Source organism: Necator americanus, chromosome II (assembly GCF_031761385.1).
Source record: "Necator americanus strain Aroian chromosome II, whole genome shotgun sequence".
Lineage (NCBI taxonomy): Eukaryota > Metazoa > Nematoda > Chromadorea > Rhabditida > Ancylostomatidae > Necator > Necator americanus.
Genome location: NC_087372.1, coordinates 15500416 through 15522997, shown reverse-complemented (window position 1 = coordinate 15522997; position 22582 = coordinate 15500416). Strand labels below are relative to the sequence as shown.

At 41.7% G+C, this 22582-nt stretch overlaps 2 protein-coding genes across 4 annotated transcripts; one reads left to right on the top strand and one right to left on the bottom strand.

Moving 5' to 3' along the window:
• Positions 1–1466: 1466 nt before the first annotated feature.
• Positions 1467–17772, bottom strand: RB195_017958 (uncharacterized protein; the record flags this gene model as incomplete). Of its 3 annotated transcripts, XM_064185170.1 has the most annotated exons (20): positions 1467–1576; positions 2163–2295; positions 2577–2654; positions 2820–2920; positions 3711–3865; positions 4855–4949; positions 5012–5070; positions 5159–5292; positions 5346–5472; positions 6131–6190; positions 6295–6454; positions 6765–6931; positions 7022–7151; positions 7514–7591; positions 9139–9249; positions 9317–9415; positions 11406–11529; positions 16443–16457; positions 17523–17617; positions 17677–17772. In XM_064185170.1, the coding sequence occupies 20 exons, from the start codon at positions 17770–17772 to the stop codon at positions 1467–1469; spliced, it is 2127 nt and encodes a 708-aa protein (XP_064041049.1). The 3 variants fall into 3 exon arrangements, with proteins under 3 accessions (XP_064041049.1, XP_064041050.1, XP_064041051.1); XM_064185169.1 differs by lacking the exon at positions 7514–7591; XM_064185168.1 differs by lacking the exons at positions 7514–7591; positions 16443–16457.
• A 4183-nt stretch (positions 17773–21955) lies between these two features.
• Positions 21956–22374, top strand: RB195_017957 (uncharacterized protein; the record flags this gene model as incomplete). Its single annotated transcript, XM_064185167.1, has 3 exons — positions 21956–22159; positions 22273–22299; positions 22360–22374. 3 exons carry the CDS (start codon positions 21956–21958, stop codon positions 22372–22374), a joined length of 246 nt encoding a protein of 81 aa, XP_064041048.1.
• Between the last annotated feature and the right edge of the window lie 208 nt (positions 22375–22582).

Below are 22582 nucleotides of genomic sequence, written 5' to 3'. Positions count from 1 at the left end.
CATTTTTGACCACAGTTTTTCCTTTTATCTCACCTCTTTCTGGACTTCTTACTCCAAACCCCGAAAAACTCTCTGGATTGATAATCTTGCAGCATCCACCGCGATATCTCTTACATTCATGTTCCATTTCAATAATTTTATATCCATATTTACATAAATCTAGAATCTGTTCCACTTCCAACCTCTCTCGTCGTATTCGCACACATGTCGGGCACACTTCAAAGGGAATTTTGGAAAAAATCAGCTCTCAAACGAACTTCACGAAAACTTTGATTCTTGAGAGGTCTATGTGGACCTAAGTCTATCCGAGATATCCTAACCGAACATTTTACTTCGCTGTACTCCTTCTTCTTTGCATCTTCTCTATAACATCCGGGAAACTTTTTGAATAGTACCGGAAAGCGGGCGAATGGTTGAGTTTCGTAACTACCGTAGTCACATCTCCTTGAACCACGGTGGACGCCGCTGTGGAAGTGTCAAAATAACGGATGCTGCATCCGGTTGCTTCATCACCTTTTTCTTTGATAAACCGCGTAGCACACGCTGCGTGATGAGTAAATAAAACCCATTAGGAGGCCACTCTTGGCGGTCGATGAGGACACCTGTGTTCTTACCGATTCCATTGGCACATTTTGAAGGTAAACAAACAACGTAGAGAGTTTGTTTCCTTCGACACAAATCCACGACGATTCCCCATGGAGGAATTTTCTTGTACAAGGGGAAAAAATCGGAATTTCGAAGAACCGGCAGGAATAAAGGAGGATGAAGAATAATTAAGTTGCATTAACTATGCACTAAACCAATCCTATTTTACATTTTATCATTACACTAACCTTTGAAATAATAATAAGCGCAACTTTTAGGACAAGTGCATAACTTGGAGTTTAAATCTTTTGTAATTTTCGAACCTTTTGGAGAACTCTGCATAAAAATTTGCTAAAAAGCAAGCAATAAAGATAAGAATGACCTTGTTTTTAGTAATTTTCGAAAAAAAAATGCTGAAAGTAAGGTTAGAAGCTGGGAATCCCAGAAGATCTCGGATCATCTCTCCTCACCTTAGCGATCTATTTTGTGCCCATGACCTAAGGCGGCAATGACCAAATCAAAGTGTAACAGCTGACGGATACGACGGAAATAGTCAAGGATCATGGTGTTTAATCGGCACAACCGATCCATTAGCCTGGTAAGGATCACATGGACGTATAGAAAGCGTTATCAGAGCCAGCTAAAAGAGATGTTTATGCGGCGGTCAGGAACAAGGGTTCTTGAGACGAATTATTGAGTGAGGGTTAACGGCAAGCAGTTCAGTTCAAGAATCTGATGAAGTAAAGCAAAAACGTTTATGTACAACAACAATGTCCAGTCCTGACGAAATCCTGCTTACAACGACATCCATTTCCTAGGAGGCAAGATCTTCAGAGTGGTCACTCGTTAGCCAAAAATTATCTGCATAAGGACGCATTGTATCAAACGGCAAATGAAGCGTAATCACGTTTGAGTAGAGCAGTTGTTTCGCTGTCCTCAGTTCTATCACAGATTGAATCCATTACTTCGATTGTTCGCGACTGTCCGACACCTAAATATCTAGCATTGAGAAAAAGACTTAAGTACCATAATATGGATCGTTATCGTCACTATAGAAACTCTCAGGAGTTTTTTCTCTCAAAGGCGAAGAAGTCGAACTTCCTCAGCCCTACTGGTCGAATTCAACGGATTTTTCTCGAAAAAATATGAGTGGACAAGTCAAAAATGCAGAAACTTAATTGTCAGCAAATTTTAAAGCAAATGCTTGCAGCTACCCATGCCCTTATACTTATCTCTTTCTGAATGGAACTAATGGTTAAAGTCTTCGTACATTTTTAGGCTTAGATACTCTATATTTTCAAGGTTTCATAAGGTTGTTTTCTAGAACTTGCACCTGCCGGAATTCACACTCGAAAACCAATACCTCGTTTCTCGTGTTATCTTTCTACCATTACTACAGAGCCTTGTTCAGTAAGTATGAGTAGTTAAGTGCGTATAAGTGAAAGTGAAGTATGAGCGGCTGGAATTAGCATCTTAACCCCACTCCGTCGAGGTTTACCCAGTCAGGGGATGTTGTTTATGGCCTACTACATGTGTTATCGTTATATGCTACTGCTTCTGTCGAACAACGAACTGACACTGCTTGTGAAACTCCAACTTATCCGTTTTGATAAAGAGAGCTCGCGATAGAGGTGAGCGCTGCCCGTCCTTGAACAATGCGGTGGCGCTGAACATGTAGAACCAATCATATCGAAGGTCCGGAAACACCACCTAAATCAGGAATTTCAATGATCATGCCAAGTTTTAAACTATGAATTCTGAGGGACGTGAAAAAGCCTAGTTCACAGTTATCTAAACCCTGTTCAAGACGAAAAATGGAATATAGTAACTGGAACCCGTAGAGGACTATCTATCACTACAACGTCAAGCTAAAAACAATGTCGCGGCAGTTTCGGAGCTCGCCTCGTCGCGCTTGGTTTCAGCTGAGGCTCTTTCATTTCCAGTTCTAGATCACTATTGATGCTTCGCGAAATATTCACAAGAACACTCACTCGTCGGCCATTCACAGGAATTTTCTCCCATTCCGAGAGGGATGCATTCGGATTCTCTGTGAAGTAGACAACATAGTTCTGGAACTCAGCTGATAAGGACGTTTACAGTGAAAAGACAAAAATTCTTTTTGTTCCCAATGTATGCAAGAGCAGAAACAACGTAATTAGTGGTCTCTTGTCGTTTTAGGAAGTCCTTAACTTTCTGAAAGCTGCTCTTAAATTTGCTTAAATTATTAAGCTAACCTTCACATCATGCGTTCTTTTGAATGGTGGTTCCCACGTCAACTCTATAGTATTAGCGTTTAGCTTGGTGGCCAATATATGTTGAGGACTGAGTTGTGGCTCTGAAAAAAGGTACGTGTTCAAACAAACGATTAGGTTTAGTCATAAGTAACTCCCGTTTTGTTTCCCATACATACATTTTTCAACAACATGAAAAACATTGAAAAATAGATTGTGATGTACTGAGCTTCGCCAACAACTCGCTCGTTGTTTGACGCGGATTTTATTCCGATATTTACATCAAAATATCGTCATCGAATTCTCAGCCCCCTACTCATGGTTAGTCTTTCATGGTAACATATCCAGAACGAATCGAAATCAATCTAACCGCCCCACAACCTTCAACATGCACACTGCAGACCTTTTTGAGCCGTGCTCGCAGCACTACCTCGTGTAAATTCCCGAAGTATCACATGGGGTAAGCGTATTTTTTTTTATTTTCCACTTCCAAAGTGAAAAAAAATAAAAATAACGTCCACAACACTAGGCTGCTGTCAGAAGACTAACTAGGGTTCTACCTGCGTAGCGATGATAAAAAAAAATTCCTTATTTGGGTCACCTATTGTATGCGTAAACAATAACAATAGATATCATGTCTCTAAGCGGAATTTATTTATGACTCAACCTAATGACGCGACCCAGCCAAGTCGAAAGCGGAAATCGGCGCTTCGAATAGCTTTCGTGTACGGCTGAACTGAACCGTTGATCTGCGACCGCGCCGGAATGGCTGAGCCAGTCTGTGCCTTCGACGACACAGACACATCACATTTGCCAAGTGGAATGCCGTGCTGCTTCAAAGCTTGACACAAATCCCCCAGAAACGACAAGAAATGACGAAAACGTTTCTCTCACCAGTGTATTGCACGAGATAAATCGGTTTGCTCTCGCCGTACTTGCTGACAGCTGTGATTCGGAACTCGTACAATGAGCATGAATCAACACTCATGATTTCCACAGCATTTCCCTTGATTCCTCGTAATTCGCGTATCTTACCGTCTTCGTTGTGTCTGAAAAGGTCGCAAGCATTAAAACCACACCATCACACCTCTTTTGAAGTGCACGCACAACTTTCTCAATATGATCGCGACAATTTTTTGCGGGAGATGGCGATCACAATCTTTTTTCTGTCAGTGCAGGTACCTTTGCAGAGTTAAAGGCAGGATACCACAAGTCTAACGTGGTGAGGGATGATTAAAGAATCATTTAAAAGCCAGAGATGTAGCTAGAGATGTACCCATCTCTAGCTTTTAAATGGTTCCTTTACCATGACAGATCCATCATATGCTGCTCTAGTAATGAAAGAGCGCAGAAAATGACCAGCCCAACTTCTGAGATCCATTTTATACAAGCCAAAATGAACCAATTCCAGATTGCAGTTGCAAATGAACTCCTGAAGAGCTGAGTGAATTAGATTTTCTCCACCATAACCTTATTAACAAAGCGGGAATCGAGAAATGGCTGAGCTCCTATAATAAACTGAGTGTTTCTAGCAGAGCATGCACTTTTCTACTTCTTTCTTCCTTTTTCTTTCTTTCTTTCCCTTCTTCTAATTTGCCTCATTCGAAAACATCGACGAGGCCATACGAGATCCAGATTTTGTAGTGCAGATGCGTCGCGTTTGCTGCTGGAAGATATTCTCTGCCTAACATACGGTGGCTACTACCTATCAGACACTCAAGCCACTTTACGCTTTAAGCAAACTTTGAAACTAGAGCTGCAGGAGAACGAAATAAAGTAGGCGCACTTTTCGCACTGTCTATTCGAAGTCTTCTTCCCAGGCTAACATTTCGTGTGAATTCCAGATCTTGCTAGGCATTGTTTCCAAGCTAAGTGCAAATGCTCTATTTCCCCCAAAGAACGGAGTGGATCCCTGACTTCAAAACAGAATAAGGACCAATTTTGAAAAATAACTGCAGGGAGAATCTGGGATAAAACTTGAGTTCTTGTGTTTGTTTCCAGATAAGTGATCCGTGGAAAACGGACTAGAATAACTAACTTCAGTCGGTAACGAATATTGTAAGTCAGATCGGATTCCGTGGAGAACGCTGGCGCCCACGCTATACGAACAGAGTACGCCGAAGTGCTTATTACCTGAAAACACACACTTCTGGGATTTTATTGGGTTTTTGTACTTATATAGCACTGAAATCCACCTGACAATCAGAAGGAGGGTCGGGTGGGAGGCGAGCGAACATGAATTTCTCGTTTGGTACTGCAAGGTCAAACGAATAACTATGAAGAAGGGCAAAACGTAGATGAATGATAAAGTCAAAGTGTTAGAATCCGAAACAAAAACACACAGACGTGACTTCCTCTTCGTTTCGCCCTCTTTTTCTTGGATTTTTTACGTGAGAGTTCATTATAATCCTTGTGGGCAAATATCATGCCTCTCGCTAGTTGAGCCAGCAAGGATGCCATAGCTGCTCGACGTCTCCTAAATATATCCACGGAAATATGAATGAATATCTTTTACAAAGGAGTGGTTACCGTGCTTTCGCCTCCCTAATTAGATAGAACGGATTGTTGCTCTTCAGCTTCCGCCCAAGGTAGTGGATTTCTTTCAAGTACATTCGTCCGACTACATCCATGCACATTGTGGTTAGAATCACACCACCTGGAAGCGGCTATTGTATTCTTAGATCTCCGTGATTCAGAATTGGAATTCTTCATGTTTGTTCTTGATTGAATTGACCACTTTTAGAACTCTTCAAAGGTTCTACAGCCCACTATACCTTCTTTCAGCAAAAGATCCGATTGAAAAAATGAATGAATGAGCCAACTGGTTCCATATGGTTTACATGGTTTAATGGCAGTGTATCACGAAAATGACAATGTTGGTGGCTCTGTTGGCAAATATAGGGTGTAGATTACGAGTTTGAGCGAGACTTCACTCAATTACCCTTAATAGTCCTGAAAAACGAAGGCGTTTGATCATAGGAAGTACGTGAAAACACGTCACCCTTGCGTACGCGACGGCTTCCTCGGCTGCCTTCACTTGAAGGCTGATGAGGAGACCACATTGATGTTCAACCACCACCCGCTCGTGTACGCGGCGCTTGTACAACAACGGAATGTTTTCACGTACTTCACGGGAACAAACGCGGTTTTTCAAACTGTACCGACCATGCTCATACTCCCATTCTTCACCTCAAACCTTACATTTCCCCAGATCTCAACTTCTACGATGCTCTTCTTTGAAACAAAAAAAGCAACATTTGTTCAAGGAAAGTTTAATATAATTACTACAAAACTGTCTGTTGAATTTCCTTCACCTAACACAACCGCTAAAGTTGTCCATATGTTGTGCGGCGATGGTCGGAAGTCGCCAAAACCTGGAAAATGAATAAATGAACAAATTGTAAGGTGAATGTTAGATATACTTTATCAAACTTCTAAGTTCCTGAAAAATATGAAGTTTTGGAAGAAAAATACTAACCGACTGTTAGTATACTGATGAAGGTGAAGTACATGCTTTCCACATAACTCCATTGCTCTTTTCTTTGAATGATGTAAGAGGCAAAAAGTCCGTAGAGAAATACGAAGAGGAAGACGACAATCGGTGGAAATCTGACAAGCTTCACACGATCCAGAATCTCCTAAACAAATCGAGGAAATCTTCCGATTCAAAATCTTCACAGCTAGTTCGATCACGGGTCGTTGACTCTTTCGTCTTCCCACAGTTTTTATCAGCTCCCAAATAACTTGCAATTTTACACGTTCAAAATATAGAAAAATCAGAATAAATCTACCATCGATTCTGACTATTTTCAACCGAGTGAACGCAACGTGTCTGCTGCAATGTACGCTCTTTCTCTACTTGGGACACACTCGCTGCACCTTCTACCGTGAAGAAACGCGATGTTGTGTCGCGTTCACGCGGTTGAACAAATATGGCTGCAACTTCACCTGTTCGTCTTCATCCTCTGCGAACAGTGGCTCATTCGTCAGCTCTTGCCCTTTTCTCTTAGCCTTCCACCTGCACCAGTACTTCCATAGTTCGTAATGAATCAAGAATATCGTCTCCGAAATGAACTTCGCCACATTTGCTACTGTCACCAGGGTGAGAGGAATTCCTAACGTTCAAAATTAGTGTGATGTAATCTTGATTCTTTTGGTAAACCTGTCATTTGATATACTACACAGTAAACAATTCCTATCAATACCTATAAGACAATAGATGACTCCAAACAATCGTCCGCCAAAAGTGTTCGGTGCGACGTAACCGTATCCTATCGATGTTAGCATTGTTGCAGTAAAGAAAACGGAGTTCGCAAAGTCCCAAGAAGGTGAATCCTTAACATCAATCATTAGTAGAAGAGCTTAAATGCCCACACCATTCAATCCAAGATAAGTTTTCGGAGGGTACACTTTTACTGCTAACAGTTAAACGAACACATAAAAAGGGAGGAAGGACAGGGGGATGAAGGCATCAGTTATCCCTTTCTGATGTGTCAACTTCAATTCACAACCATAGAGTTATGCATTCAATTATGCATCCTATGCAATGACTTGCGGAGCCAACCGATGTATCGAGTCAAATCCTTCTCCTCCCGGACAAATTTGGCGCAAGATCATCTACAAGTTGCAGTAGAGTGCGCTAGTACCGCACACGAATTCCAAGCGAATATGTCAAAAGGAAATGAAACTTTGTTAACCTTGACGACCCTGACAACTGAAAACGTGCCGTCGTAGCTTAATGTGAGCCTCCGCATATCCACTCCCCTAGATCTTCCCTTCATCAGGATATTCATATCTTCTCTTCAGAAACTGAACACATGCATACAAACGGTTGATCAAATAGTAACGAGGTGTTTAGGTGATCTGACGACACTTACGTTAATCAGGATGACAAAGATGACATATTGCATCATTTCATGTTAGCACATCGTTCAATGTGGATTGTTGTGGAAAAAAAGACGTGAAAATTAATATATCGAGTATTCCTTCGAAACTGTAACAATATCGCCGGAATATGGATGTGAAGTCAATTTCGAATACGGCATTGATTTTCCTAGAGTTTAGCAAAGAGTGGTACTGATCTTTATTGACAGCTAACGTTCCGGAATCATCGCCTTCGTCAAAGTCAGGAACTTAAAGCCATAATTGCCTCATCATCCTAAAAAAGCATTTTGACCACGCCGTACTCATAACTGGTGATCATAGTGGCTTTTGTAAGGGTCAACAGCCCCATCGCCTACCCCCGTAGATCACGACCCGCAGATGCCTTGATATGGATCTATTTCGTTTGTGATGGCAACGCACTCATCCTTTCTGTTCATTTTTGGACTTTGCGCATTTATTCAAAACACCTCTAGCGTAGTTTGTGCTATGATCTCGGACTCGTAGGATTAGATGCTATCTCTAACTTATTTTTCGGAGTTTTGATTACGTATTCTGCGGAGAACTCTGAGAAGGCTGGAAGGTTCATATTTAGCGATCCCATCTAGATTGTCCTTTACCCGAATGTAGGGTTCCCGAACAGTTTCTTCTTTATAATCGCCACCACACAACCTGTATGTGGTGCGACAACCCAATTCCGATAGACTCTCTCTGCCGAATGAACAAACCGCGCGGCTAAGACTAGTGCAGACCCGGTCATACGACCGATTTCGTGACAGGTAATCGTGACCAGAGATCAAGAGACCCTCTGGACGGTCTCCTGGATGGTCTCTTGGTCTAGGATGGTGAGGGGTTTAAGAGGATAAATCACTATGGCTTTGAATTTGTAGGGCTCTGACGAAGGCAAAAACATCGAAACGTTAGTTGTTTACAAAGATCAGTACCAGTTTGGGCTATAACTCAAGGAAAATCAATGGAAGCTATGGATTTAATGCACCAAAACTCAAGTACAGTCGAAAGTGGATCGAATAGCCCCGAAATATAGTAGCGAAGCTTCTAGCAAGAAGACCACGAAAATCCAATGCTTATATTTCGTTGAAAAGGGAGCCGAAAAAGTGTAGTTGAGGAGAACGTAGTTTCGATTCTGTGGCGTCCAGAAATCTACAGAAAGTGTTCGTATTCTAATTTTTTTTTGATCGATGGAGGCGAGCGAAGCGAGCACCACAAGAGCTCTGAAGTCCGACTTTAGCTGGACGTCTACACTTGAAGTAATTATGATAGATGTAATGTAATGAACTTTTGAGCTTTTAGGATAAAATGAGAAATGAAAAGAAAAAAAAAACGGTGCAAACGCAATTAGAGGAACCAGTGAACACTTGCATAAAGTGAAGTAAACACGAAGAATCACTACGAACAGAAAGAGTGGGTGAACTCTGTTTACCTCATCATAACCATGTCTTGATGCTCGGTGTGCGGTGAACACTGTATCCACATAATCGTGAAACTCTTCTTTAGAGATCGTCTTCACAACAGCTACTAGATCTTCAGTACTCTGGAAGAAGACGTGCGGGTGATTCTCCCCAGATTAGTAGGTGTCAAGATACGTACAACAACGTCACCTCGTACTTGTCTTTTTCCTGTTGCGTAAGCTCCCAGATCCGATCTATGTACAATTGGCCACTTCGTGCTATATTCTCCGTCTGCTCTCGTTTCACCTCCTTTAAAAAATATGCGGTTTCAACCACAAACAATGTTGCTAAAAAGCGACTTTCAATAGTCGATATGGTCAGCGAATCAATTTATTCAGATTTATCCAATTATCGAATTTATTCAATCATTCGTATTTGTGGTTATACATTGAGATCTAAGCTACTGAATCCAGAGTAATGCTGTCATTCTGCGGTCCCAATGCCGACTGTCAACACTTCAGCAGATCGCACGATCCAACGTTCCTTGGCAGAATACCTATACACCTCTTCCTGCTCATCGACGCCTCTCCTCGCCTCAATAACCTTCCAAAACCTTCCGGTTACTGATCAACAACCTTCGGTCATCTTTCAATAACCATCGGTATCGAGAGCATAGCTGTACATACTTTGTAACTAAGTATTTCTTTATTGAAACAGTTACCCGAAATTCCCGCCTGACACGTGGGAAACTATGGGAAACTTTAGAGGATTTGAGAAATAGAAAGAAAAACACATCATCATATTATTGTAACAACTTCTGTGCTTTCACCACAAAAAAAGTGTCGTGTTGACATAATTGTGGTTGTATAGAAGTGACTCACTACATTCCCTCTATAGTACAAAGAAAGGAGGAGCTGTCAGGGAACCCCCCTCTATAATCGGGTCAAGACGACATGAAGCATGGACAGTTGCGCAAGCGGCTGCGCTCTCGAAGCGCGGTGGAGGCAGCGGTTGGAACCGAGGTGGGACTATGACGAAATGCAGAGATGGACGGAGGGCGGTAGCGAGGATCCTTCCACGATTCCAACGGCCACGCTCAACCGCGTCGCTTCGAGCGCAGCCGCTTACGCAACTGTCTGTATTTCGTGTCGTTTTGACTCAACTATAGTTCACTCTGTCTTCTTCGCCTTGATGAGTCAAACGCCATAAATCCATTATGTCAAAATTGGTAATTGTTTTGATGGAAGACGTAAATTTCTGGGACCAAACCAATTCACGTAAACTCCGAAAAGCTATGAAGCCTAAAGCAAATGAACGTGGATCAGCTTGATGGAAATAACTCAAAAAGTAGGTTCTTCAGTTGCCACTCTATTCCGCAACTGTTGGCGATAGATAGGTAGGCAAGGCTACCGCACTGGTGGCTAAAAAACCGCGTGGTCTCAGTTGATCGTCATCGCTAGCCGCGGTAGAGTATAACCGCGACGTTAGCTGCTATGTATGGGATCATTAAGCAACTTTTAGATCATTTCTAATGTCAGTATAGTGGGTGCTACAAGCCTGCTTTTTATAAAATCAAATCTACGATAAGCTGCTTTTCTTGGATAAACCGCAAAGGATAAAGGATAAAGTGTCCGGCGTTAAAGGCAGCATACCACGAATCTGACGTAGGGAGTGAATCCACGACAAAAGCTAGAGATGGAGTTGTAAATTGCAGGATCAGAGGTGGTTCTGGTCATCTCTTCCTTATCGTCGTAAAAAAACCGCGTGGTAACCGCTTTGGTTCCTACGAGGAACCTTAGAACGCTTCTCTATGTGTACTCTATGGTCAGTTCAGCAACCTATTCATAGGTTTCACTTGAAGTCCAGGACTCACCGACTTTCGACCGCTGTATTTCACGCAGCTTTTCTAATAAGATTAGGGAGAGATGAGCGGAACCACCCCTAATCCCGCAATCTACGACTCCTTATAGAGTTTGTCCATCGGAAGTCCATACCACCTCAGATTCGTGGGGTAATGCCTTTAATCAATCCGCTTGAATGCGTAACCAGCATGTACAATGACTTCCGGGGACCAGCTGATTTATCAGTATTTTTGTCTTCCAGTAAAAGCATTGTACCAGTTCATCGACCGCGAAAGGATGAAAGGCTTGGCTGACGCTAGCACGGAATCGAACTTCCGATCGATCGTGCTGCAGCCACAGCAAAACCTCCTACCGACTGCGCGACACCCCGCCCCCTTTTTTGGAACTATCGGTTTTTTTAATTCTACGAATATCTGCCAAGATGTGATTGTTCTCACCTTCAGTCGCTCTCCCTCCAATCTTTGGAACATGAGGGCTCCGATGATGACGTAGAGCGCACAGCTTCCCACTAACATCAGATGAGGGGAGAAAAACCGAGTCATGATCAATTTGAGAGCAAGCCTGGAACAATGCCTGATCAAAATAAAACTTTGGAATCTGTGAAAAATAGGAAGTAGCGATTTCTTGTTTATTTTCCTTAAACGCGGTCTGTAACCAAAAACAGTACTTTCGTCTTCAAGGACAGGCCAGTATGTTCCAGCTTCTTCTAAGACTTCACTGCTATTGCTTCAGCTTATTACTGACAGTTAATTCAGTCGAGGATGGACTACCATGTGATGAGTATCCACAACTAGTTTACATTAGGCATGGCAATTATCCGCCAGAAAACGAAAAAAACACGCATCCGCTTTTTTTTCGTTCTTTTCTCCACAACTTGATTCATATTGCCCTGTGTTGTCACATGTGGGCATATTTCGAGCATTGAAAAACTTTTATGAAAACACTCATTTTCTAAATTACCAACGGCTGCAAATAATTGGATCAGACTCTAAGATAATTACACTTTGAGGATATAAGACATCTGGTGTAGACAAATGCGAGAAACGTAAATTTGTGGTTAGATATTCGTAAAATAGGCATCGTGGCTGAATATTTTGGTTCCCAATTCATATTTATATTAGAGTTCTAAAATTTCTGAACTTGGCGGAAGTGGCACATTCCAAGTTTAGTAAAAAGCTTGTTCTCCCAACTAGGAAAGTTTTGGTAAAGGATTTTATCGGAGGACTATTTATTTTCGAAAGGAAATCTGATTTCTATGGTTTTCTCCTGAAAAGTGCGTAGCTTTTTCGAGATCAAATACACAATTTTGCTCTTTTTTTAATTAATCACCCGGATTTTCAAGTAGTCCTCATCGAGTTATGCAATAATGTTTCAATTTTGAAGCTTCTTGATTCTTTAGAACTCTCTCTCTATTATCTCCAAGTTGCGATATCGGAATCTACAATTTATGAGAATTGAAGGCGGATTTCATCAAGCCAAAGCGTTCTTACTGTTCCAGGCAATCTTAGTGTTATTACACATGCCTGATTTCATGTGGATCTTAGAGAACATTTCCGCATTTGAAGTGGACAGTTTCACTGGAGAAGAAATAAACAGCGGAACTAACGATGAAATAATGCAAAACAAAATTGTTGAAAATACCTGGTCCTAGTCGTAGGCTATGCCACGGAAAAAGAACTCGCATTACTTTGCGAGTTCCCGAGCTTAAAGGCATCACCAATCGAGTCTGAGGTGGTACGGATTTCAGGTGGAGTACGGGATAGTAGATTATGGAGAGGGGGTGATTCCGTCCATTTCTTGCCAATTGGCGTAAAAAACGGTCCGGAACTTGCAACTCGTTGCAGAAAATAGCGCGCCGGAACGCTCGAAGCCGTATCTTCCGGGCCGTGTTTTAGGTCAATTAGGAAGAAATAGACGGAATCACCCACCTCTCCATAATCCATTATCCCGTATACGAATACTGCACCTGAAATCCGTACCACCTCAGATTCGTGGGGTGATACCTTTAAATCAGCGCGACAGGTCAGCTCGGTGCCTTTTATCTCCTTCAACGCTGAATCGGGAAGAATAAGCAATTTTCACAAATATTCCTGTTATGAAAACCATGGAATACAAAGGAGTATTTCTTAAAGGCATCACTCCACGAATCTGAGGTGGTACGGATTTCAGGTGGAGTATTCGTATACGGGATCGTTGCTTATGGAGAGAAGGGTGATTCCGTCCATTTCTTCCTAACTGCCGTAAAAAACAGTCCAGAAGATATGGCTTCGAGCGTTCTGGTGCGCTATATTCTACAACGAGTCCGATTGGAGCGCGCCAGTCTTGTGCACGCGCCGCATCTTCCGTGCGGTTTTTTACGGCAATTGGAAAGAAATGGACGGAATCACCGCCCTCTCCATAATCTACTATGCCGTATACGAATACTCCACCTCGAATCCGTACCACCTCAGATTCGTGGGGTGATGCCTTTAAATTTGACCTACTCTGTCGACTCAACATAGAGATTTAAAAAATCTTATGTGTAAAATCTTAAGTATCCAGATGCAGGGAGAGAGTGAAATCATGGAGTTTCCGTGGAGAGATGTAAATTTCTTAAAAATCACAGAAATCCCCCAAGTGGCAGTATCCCGCAAAGAAAAGCTTATTCATTAGCACGTACTGTACTTGCAAGAGTTTGTTTGAAGCTCGCATTGATTGAAGGAATGCTTGTCTTCATTCTTTCACATGGATGTTTTTCTTTCAATTATTGATTTTGAATAGCTCCGCTGGTAAATGAGCGTCGGTCTGTGGAACGATGATTTTTTTCTAAACATTAGCAGATATTCTCTTATTTGAATTTGGTGCGATCTGTTTACAGGAACGCACATTTTTCTACGATTAACTCATAGTCTCTTCCTTCTACTCTCCCACAAACGGCGCCGATAATGCGCTCGGTTCGGTTATAAACTGTGTGTCATTATAAACGTGGGAATGCATAGAAAAGATAGACTTTTTAGACCTTTTTAGATTGAAATTATCTAAAAATGGTTTCGTGTAAAAGTGAAGTAGTCTTTGAGAAGATTGTTGTTACGATGTTTTTCCCTAAAATTTCCATGAGCGTTTACTCAGACATCGAAAACAGCTGCTCATCTCTCTCTGGGTTTCGCATTTAGCAAGATAGCACATCCTTTGAAGAACAAGTTTACATAACCACAAAAACAAAACGTGGACAAAAACTTGATAAGTAGAAAGGGAGGAAGCCCCAGAGACATAACAGCCAAGCATTTAGCATCCAGGACAGGCGAGAAACTTCTTGGAAATCCCGTGATATCCGAGATAAAATTGGATTGTAGTATAGTGCGAGCATGTAATTTTATTGCCAAACAGAGAAATTCACTCTGACGTCTGAGTGAAGCGGATATTTGGGTGTTAAGTATGTAGGCATCGCATTTTAGTCGTTTTTTACGTTAATGGATGTGGAAAGATAGAGCCAGTCTTGCTCCTCTAGAAGTAAAAGTGTGTGAGAAGATAATTCTCTTGTATGAGTAAATTTCCTCAGAAGGCTGTAAAGGGCGAAACAAAAGGAGTGTGGGGGCAGTACCACATGTTTTCCACGAGATCAAGCATAGCATAAATATTCCTGGGGAACTTGCTGATTAATGAGTTTCGAAGTGTGCTGAGTTCCTCCATCCATAGAATGGCATTAAAAAGTGAAATGAAATTAAATGGAACCTTTGGAGAAATATTGATTTAATTTTAACGTAAGCGTTTAGTAGTGCCAACCTCATTGTGGAAGCGCATTGGAAGAGTGCGTTGAGCTATGTGAAATTTGAGCTCAACAGTGAACTCAGGCGCCAAAGTCGATCGAGAATTAGTTTCTGATTACATGTAATTTCGAGATATTACATCCCAAGATTTGAACTGGCGCCAAAAGAAATAAACAATGTTACCAGGACCTTTATGCGGAGTGAAAGAAGAAGAATAATGTTGAACATTCTCTTAGGCATGAGTCAGTGCGTTCGCTCTCAATTCAGGGCGGCTAAAATGTTTAGCTTCTCTCTAATATCTGTCCTCCTAGACACTTTGAGGAATATGTGGCCAGTTTCGATACGCTCAAAAACGTTTGATGTGACCTTAGAAGTATGAACTTCTGAATCTTCTCTGACGATTTTCACCTTAATGAAAGTAATGAAGTTGTGAACGCGTATGTGTTTTGATACTTCCGCAACCGATATTCAAGACAAACAAATTTGTACTTTCAACTCTAAAAAAATGTGCACACATTTGGATAGGTAAGCTTTATGGAAACGAATAAAGAGTGATTTGCGGGCTGTTTTCCTTGTTGTTTTCCTTTCCACTGAAAAATTTCTGTCAATGTGATGCCGAGAAAAATGTTCATGAACGCACTTTCACCGCTTGCGGTCTACATCCGCTCACTTTGTACATTTAGTCAAGTCCTAATTTTGCTCTCATAGAGTAGGAGAGGACGGTGGATCTATTTCAAAGAGTGACTCAACAACTACAACAGGCTTCTACTAAGATTATCGACGATCATAGCAGCCGTCAATCATCAGGAATCGCGACAGAACACCGCACGCATGCAGAAGGTACGAATTAGGCTAGTGACAGGAGTCGTAGTGGTTCCTTTGTTCTTCCTGAAGTATTTAATTCGTGCATTTCTCAATACTCAAGTCATTAGTTTGCTTGAAAGTCAAAGAACCAAGCAAACTATTTCAGTTGCAAGATTAGTTGTGTGCTCTACACGAGTACTCAAGGATTATCCAGGCGTGTTCATGAACATGATCGTTCTGAACAAGTAAAACATTCTCAACTTATTTGGAAAGAAACGAGTTGAAAGTCTAAAGTCTGATTTCGAGAGCACAGATTACTTGGCTTAGTTTACAACCACAGATAATTAATCTTCGAGCCTCCGAAAAGGAAGGAACGATTGCAAATTCACTTGGTCTCAAAATGAGTAAAGTTTGCTAACTCTTAAACACTGGTTATGGTGGTGCCAAAAGTACCAGAACTGGCAAGTTGTAATGATTTACTAGGAAAGTCGGAACAACAGAAGACAGAATTTTGATCTGCAATAGACTCTGGTGATGTTTGTGCAAAAATATCCACAATGCAAAAGGAACTGGGGAAGTTAACAAAAACCCAAGACGAGGAGAGCAAATAATTCCGAGAAATTTAGCTTGAAAACATCCGAAGAGGAAATAATTGTGTTGCAGCCTTGTGTTGTATGTAGTAGCAGAGGACGCTTGGAATACTCACTGGGACAATTTTTCAAGTCCCGACCCACGAACCTACCCGTCCGTCCATCACGCGCGTGACGACCAACAATATACACGCCACTACTACGCGAGACGAGAGACGAAGATCTACTCCTCGCTAATACTCACCGAGCGCTGGATATCTCAAGCGACAATCGCAGTAAAAAAATCGTGGGAAGAACACTCAATGGGAACGTAAACAAACGATGAGAAACTCACATTATCAGCAGCACACTTTAGAGCGTATCTCTGAAGTCGGGTGCACATGGAGGATGTGGAAGAATCCTCAATATGAGTGTCCCTGGGGAGCCATTCCGCACCAAAGTGTCAGTTTGAGAAGGCAGTGGTGTTGTGCTCTACGACTCCAGCTGCACTCTTTAACAAGAACAATTCTCGCCATTCAGAAAACATGTAGCCACTGCGTGCGCAGTGCAGATTAAGGTTGCTTGAAAATACATAGTGTCGTTTCTCTCGTCAACGGCAGCGTATCACAAAGTTGAAAATGTTCGGATCCCTCAGGGGCAATATAAGGTTCGTAGTGTAAATTACGTGAAGGAGTGTATTCAGGCTCAATTCCTCCCAACCGTCCTGAAAAAAAAATACCGCGGGAACTTCCACAAAACCTCAAAACGCGCCAATCTCATTTATATACGCTTTCTGTCCGGAAAACGCTTCTCACGTCGTTTTACAGGAAGAATAGGATAAACCGAGTGCGAATATCCACCCACTCGTAATCACACTCCGAATCCTATATTGTCTATGAGAAATACCAAAATTGTCAATTTTGTGATACGATAATGAAGTGGTTTCTGATTTTGAAGAAAAGTTGGAACCTGCATGATGACAATGATGATGATTGACATGCATAACAACGAAATTACCTCATGGAACTCCCAACTCGCAAATGAGACTTGAAACTCCTGAGAACACCAGCTCCTTTCCTGTATGGAAGAAAATGTTCTGAAACCTGTCTGCTCTACCTATCCAGAAGGTCCAGAACAAATTCACGTAATGAATGTTGCACGTAATGAAACTTTGTCACTGCTCGCTTTTTTGTTCAGCTACTCAATTTCATACATTTGCTGTCTTTGTTCAAGGCAAGACCAATACTGGAATTTAGGCGAATAGGCATCTCGTTCTGATCAGGATTCCTTCAAAACGCAGGGAGAGGAAGGGACCTCAAAAAACAATCCAGACAGGATCGAAAGGGTCAAATCATATAGATACGCAGAAAACGGCTATTCCTCTTAATATTGTGTCGTAGAACAATGTTTTAATTGGTTACGACTACATCCAAACCTGGTTCCAACAAAACTACTAATTAATACGCTAAAAGAATCAGGAGGGTCCCTTGAAGAAGCATAACCCATTGGGTTCCAGTCCGGTGGTTGTAACTGCAACACAAGTAGCCCTAATACTTGTAGCCTGTTAGCACAGTTCTATTCTTCGTTACCGTTTCGTTCCTCCTTCTTAAACGCAATCCCTCAGCCGAATCAAAACCAAAGAACTCATTTGCTATGGTATCCGCTTCCAGGGAGACGTAATTCATTCAGCCAATACAGGACGTTAGACGGCGACTAACACCGCGATACTTTGCTAATGATATCTCTTCTTTCATGCTCAAGCACGCAGTTGAAAAACAATCATTCCCAGAAAGATCCCCAAAAATCCCCCTCCACCTCTCTCCTCTCATTAACATAAATATCGTCGCTTATGCAATCAAAAAATAAATATAATAAGTGAACCTACGAGGTTTTTAGATGGAACCTTTATTTGCCTGACGTTTCAGCTTTTCGCCGTCTTCAGAGGCCTAAATAGAGGATGACTGGAACAATGCTACGTTTATCCCGTCAAGTGCCACACCATCCTGGGTCAGTGTTTCGATAATCGTTAAGGGTAGTGAAAACAGAAACCTAAAAACCTCGTAGGCACACTATAGCAAAACACAGACAGAATATGCCGGTTTCAAGACAAAAGAACATTCGAACTATAATAAGTGAAATCTAAAAATAAGTTTTTAAAATCCAACAAATAAATAATAAATGAATTGAAATAAAAATGAATTTATATAATAAACTTTTCAGAACGCGAGTTTTCACGCCAATTTTTAAGATTTCCGGGCAGCAAAAAATTGCGTTTCGCGATTAACTATCGATGAAGACCAGCATTCCAACATAAAAGACGGCAATCTTCACTCGTTCAAGGTTTTGTCCTGCTTGACTCAACTTTGTATTCTTCATTTTATTCTGTTGACTTCATTTCTATTCTGTTAGTTCTCCGTTCCATATCCTTACTGGTCGAGTTGTTGACTAGATATTTCCTGGGTTTAATTAGCCAAGTTTGAAGTCCATAGAAGATTAGTGTGTGACCGTGACGGTGTGTGTCCACAAACACTACATGCAATGAAAACTTATTTGCATGATATTTATTATCCACAGCTACACTCTTCTCTCCTCCAGACACACTCTTCTCAACAACACTTCGCCAGCGACTATGACAATAAACAGAGGGATCCTCTCCCCGTAGACGTAACCCAACTGCGAGTAGAAGTCGGTCGTTCAGATGCGCCCTTCGTCAAAGTTGTTGGATTTCGTCTCTACCGAAGTTTGTTGCATCGAAAGGAAAATGTGGTAGCCCGAAAGCACAAAGTCCGGACAGATGTGTCAGAACAGTCGAGCCCATTTTCTCAGTCTTCTCCTGCTAGCGTTACTCAGCTGATGGAACACTTATTTACCGCAACGACTATTCTTTTAAAACGAGTGGTGTTCGTAGGTGCCCGACCAAGAACATTCGGAAGGTGGAGCGAACGAGCTGGATCGGAGTCACCACTTCGGAATCGATTGAACCTGCGATAACACTGCTTCTCGGAATGGCTTCCCTCTCCGAACGCTTCACAAAACGCTTCACGTGCGATGAGAATCGGCCGTGTCTTCACCTTGCTTGAAGTCGTATAACATACAAGCGTGCACGACGTGTTTCTTGACCACTACTTTCTGAAGCTAAATTGTTAGTAAAAATGCAACACGGTAAGAAAAAAGAGATGAGAATAAACACAACAAAATGGTGCACAAAGAACACCATAAGCTATTGTGCGATCGTTTTCAACATTTCTTGTCGAGGGCAACTACAAAAGTTACTTTTATATCCGAACATTCAATATTTCCAAATTGAGTGAATTTTCATAAGGAATGAGCTGAGGCACTGGACTTTTTTTTGAAGTCACACAAATTTTGACGCGAGGCCAAAAATCTGAATTTTCGTATTCTCCTCGCTGTGCGACTGCGGTAGTAGTACTAAAAAATACATCGCCAACTTTTGGTAGAGGATCAAGGAAAAATCTTAAAAGCTAATTGTTATCGCCGTGGGAGTTCTGGTTCTCTCTAAAGCTAGTTGGAAAAAATTAAAAAATAGTAGGAAAATTGAATTTCTTTCCAAATAGGTTCCAAAATAACTAGGGTAGCTAGAAAAGCCTAGTTTCACAAAAATATAGATATAACTAGCTCTACAACTATGCAAAATTGTGCTGCATGAAAATGACTGAGAACGTCATTATTCAGCAACTCGTACACTCTAGTGTGCACTATTTTTACCCCTATTTTTTGGTTGTAAATGTCTTTTTTCGCATAGTAGTAACGTCAAAACTCCTTTTATCTTGAGTGATACTTTGGAAGTCATTATTGCTGGATGAGGACACCAGACGCCCACCTCTCATCAGAGTACGCGATGGAGAAGCGCCAAAACAACTATAAACCCTGTGTAAACTATGAAGGAGATGAAGTTTGCCTCGTAGTCCCTTAGTACCCAGTATGAAGTCACCTCTGGTGAGTTCCATTTCTTTCGTATAAAATGATTGTATGAGAATTCTACCACCTACATTTGATGATTGTGATAATGGCTTAATGTTTCAAACGGACCACAATTTTTAAATTTTCAATTTTCAGCTGCGTGCATTCTGAACAATTTATTTTCTATCTCAACAAGGGATAAAATGGATGCGCCCCCACGTTCACTTCAATTCAGAATCGTTTGAGGTTCACGAACGTGTAACTGGTCTATACAATGACTTGCGGTGGCTAGCCGATGTGTCAAGTCGGTGTTTTTATCCTCCCAGACAAGTCTGGTACTAATTTATCGACCCCGGAGGGATGAAAGGCTTGGTGAGCACTAGGGCGGATTCGAACCTCCGATCGATCATGCAGGAATCGGAACCTCTAACCGCTACACTACTCCCGTCCCTTATATCTCAATAACTTTACAAATCCTGCCATCTTAAGTCATTTATAATGCAACATAGTTACTAAAATATTCCATGGCTTCTCCTAATAATGACAGACAACTGTAAATACCGGGCTACGATTTATGGTTTCAGCCTGCGAAGCGAATCCAATCTCTTCAAGCACACTTTGAAACAACAAGAAGACGCCTACTCGTCTTAGTGAATATTGGCTCAAGTACATTTGTTCCACTAGCAAAAATAAAAAGAATAAAATATTTTTATCATTACGTCGGTTGTGTGATTATTCTCTCTCTCTCTCTTTTACGGGTCTCTTGAGTCGGTGTTATTTTGACGCGCAGGTGCTAGAAAGCGTTAGAACGGGGTGAAACAGGTCCCACAACGAAAAGCTGGGGCGACGGCTCCAGAAAGCAATGAAGACTTCATGAGTTTGAGATTGGTGCGACAGCGGAGAAAACGGAGAAAAATTATATTGGTACGGCAAAAGTTTTGGTCCAGCAGTACCACGCTACGGCTACAAGCGGATTTGTCTGGGAATAAATGAGACGTTCTGTTTTATGCTCGTGATGACTGCATATGTTGCGTATCACTCCTGCGTAAACCCTTGCGTCTACACTCCTCTGCACGTTCCCTTCAACAGGTCGGTCAGATTCCTTCTCGCACCAATGGCTGCTTAACCAGCAGCAGTAAACAGTTTGTGTGATCTGACATAGGTCATCTTTGCTTAGCAATGAGATCACGTTCACGCCATTTCATCTCAGCAGGAGTGTTAATTAATTGTGTTGTCTTGTTGGGGGAAAAAGGGAGAATACTCAAACTTAGGTTTTTTCCTAAATTGTAGCGGTATCGAATGAGTTCGGGTGTTCTCCAGATGTAGCACTATAGTCTTTAGAAAGAAAACTTTGAAACCTTTCACCAGCGTTTATATTTCTGAAAAAAAGGAAAAAAGCGTTCTTAGAAAGAAGACTAATTACGTAGCAGAAACCCAAAGAAATATCGTTTTTAGTTTTCATTCATCGGCGAAAGAAGCGAAACGATCACCAGAAGAAGTCCTAAATCCGGCATTACCCGGACGTTCGGACGGGTTAACAAATAAAAAGCTAAACTAACCACACTTACTCTCTGGTTCAAATTAATCTTGCACCAGAAAGCAGGTCAATTTGCTCACCGTCGATTCCCAGTATATAAGAGACGGATGTTTGAGGGGTAGTGATTATTCGAAAATAATTCCACAGGAAGAACACTGTGGAATTATTTTCGAATGTGCGTGGTGAGCTCCGCGTCAATGCTCACAGTCGACTCGGAACGAACCGTATTGTCCGAAGGGCTGACTTGAAAGAATTGCAAGAGCAGAACGAGCCATTTCCTTTGAAATGCTCTGTACAGTGTGATCAGAAATTCTTGCAGTTGTGGAGCACGAAATTTGACCGATACTGGAACGAAGGCAGCATACCACGAAAATGACGATGTTGGGATCTCTCCAGAAAATGGCAGGGTTATGGATTTGCATTACGAGTATGCGCGTGACTATGCTCAGTTCCCCATAATTTTCTTGGAAAACGGTCTTATTGGCAGTTCTTTTTTTTTTGAGGTCGCAGCCGCTTACGCAACTGTCCGTGCTTCATGTGGTTTGGCTCGACTACAGCTGATTATTGTGCGCCCGGTCGCGAACGTAGAGTGTGCATGGTTGGCGCGTTTCAGCGTACGTTGTGGAAGAAAACAACCAGTAGGGCCCTTTTTCAAGCCGTTTTTTCACGTCGATCAGGGAACACGCTTACAATCGTTATCTAAACCGCTAACACTATTCTTTCCTAGGAAGTTCTCAACATAGTCAATTTCGTGGTACGTTGCCTTTAAGTCATTCTTTTGATTCCCTATCGATGAATTTTCCGTTTAAATCAGAGCGTACGCACTTGAGATGGAATCTGCAGGTCTGCAATCGTTGCTGCACTTGAGACACATCGCTTACGCACAATTAGCTTGGATCGAGATTGCTACGTTTTCGGTTCACCAACAGAAGCAATGCTTTCTTCATGTTCTGTCCTGACGTGCATAAAGAAATATACCATTCTTTATTAAAGTAAGTAGCTTACGGAAAAGATCAGATGAAAGGGAAAATGAAAGG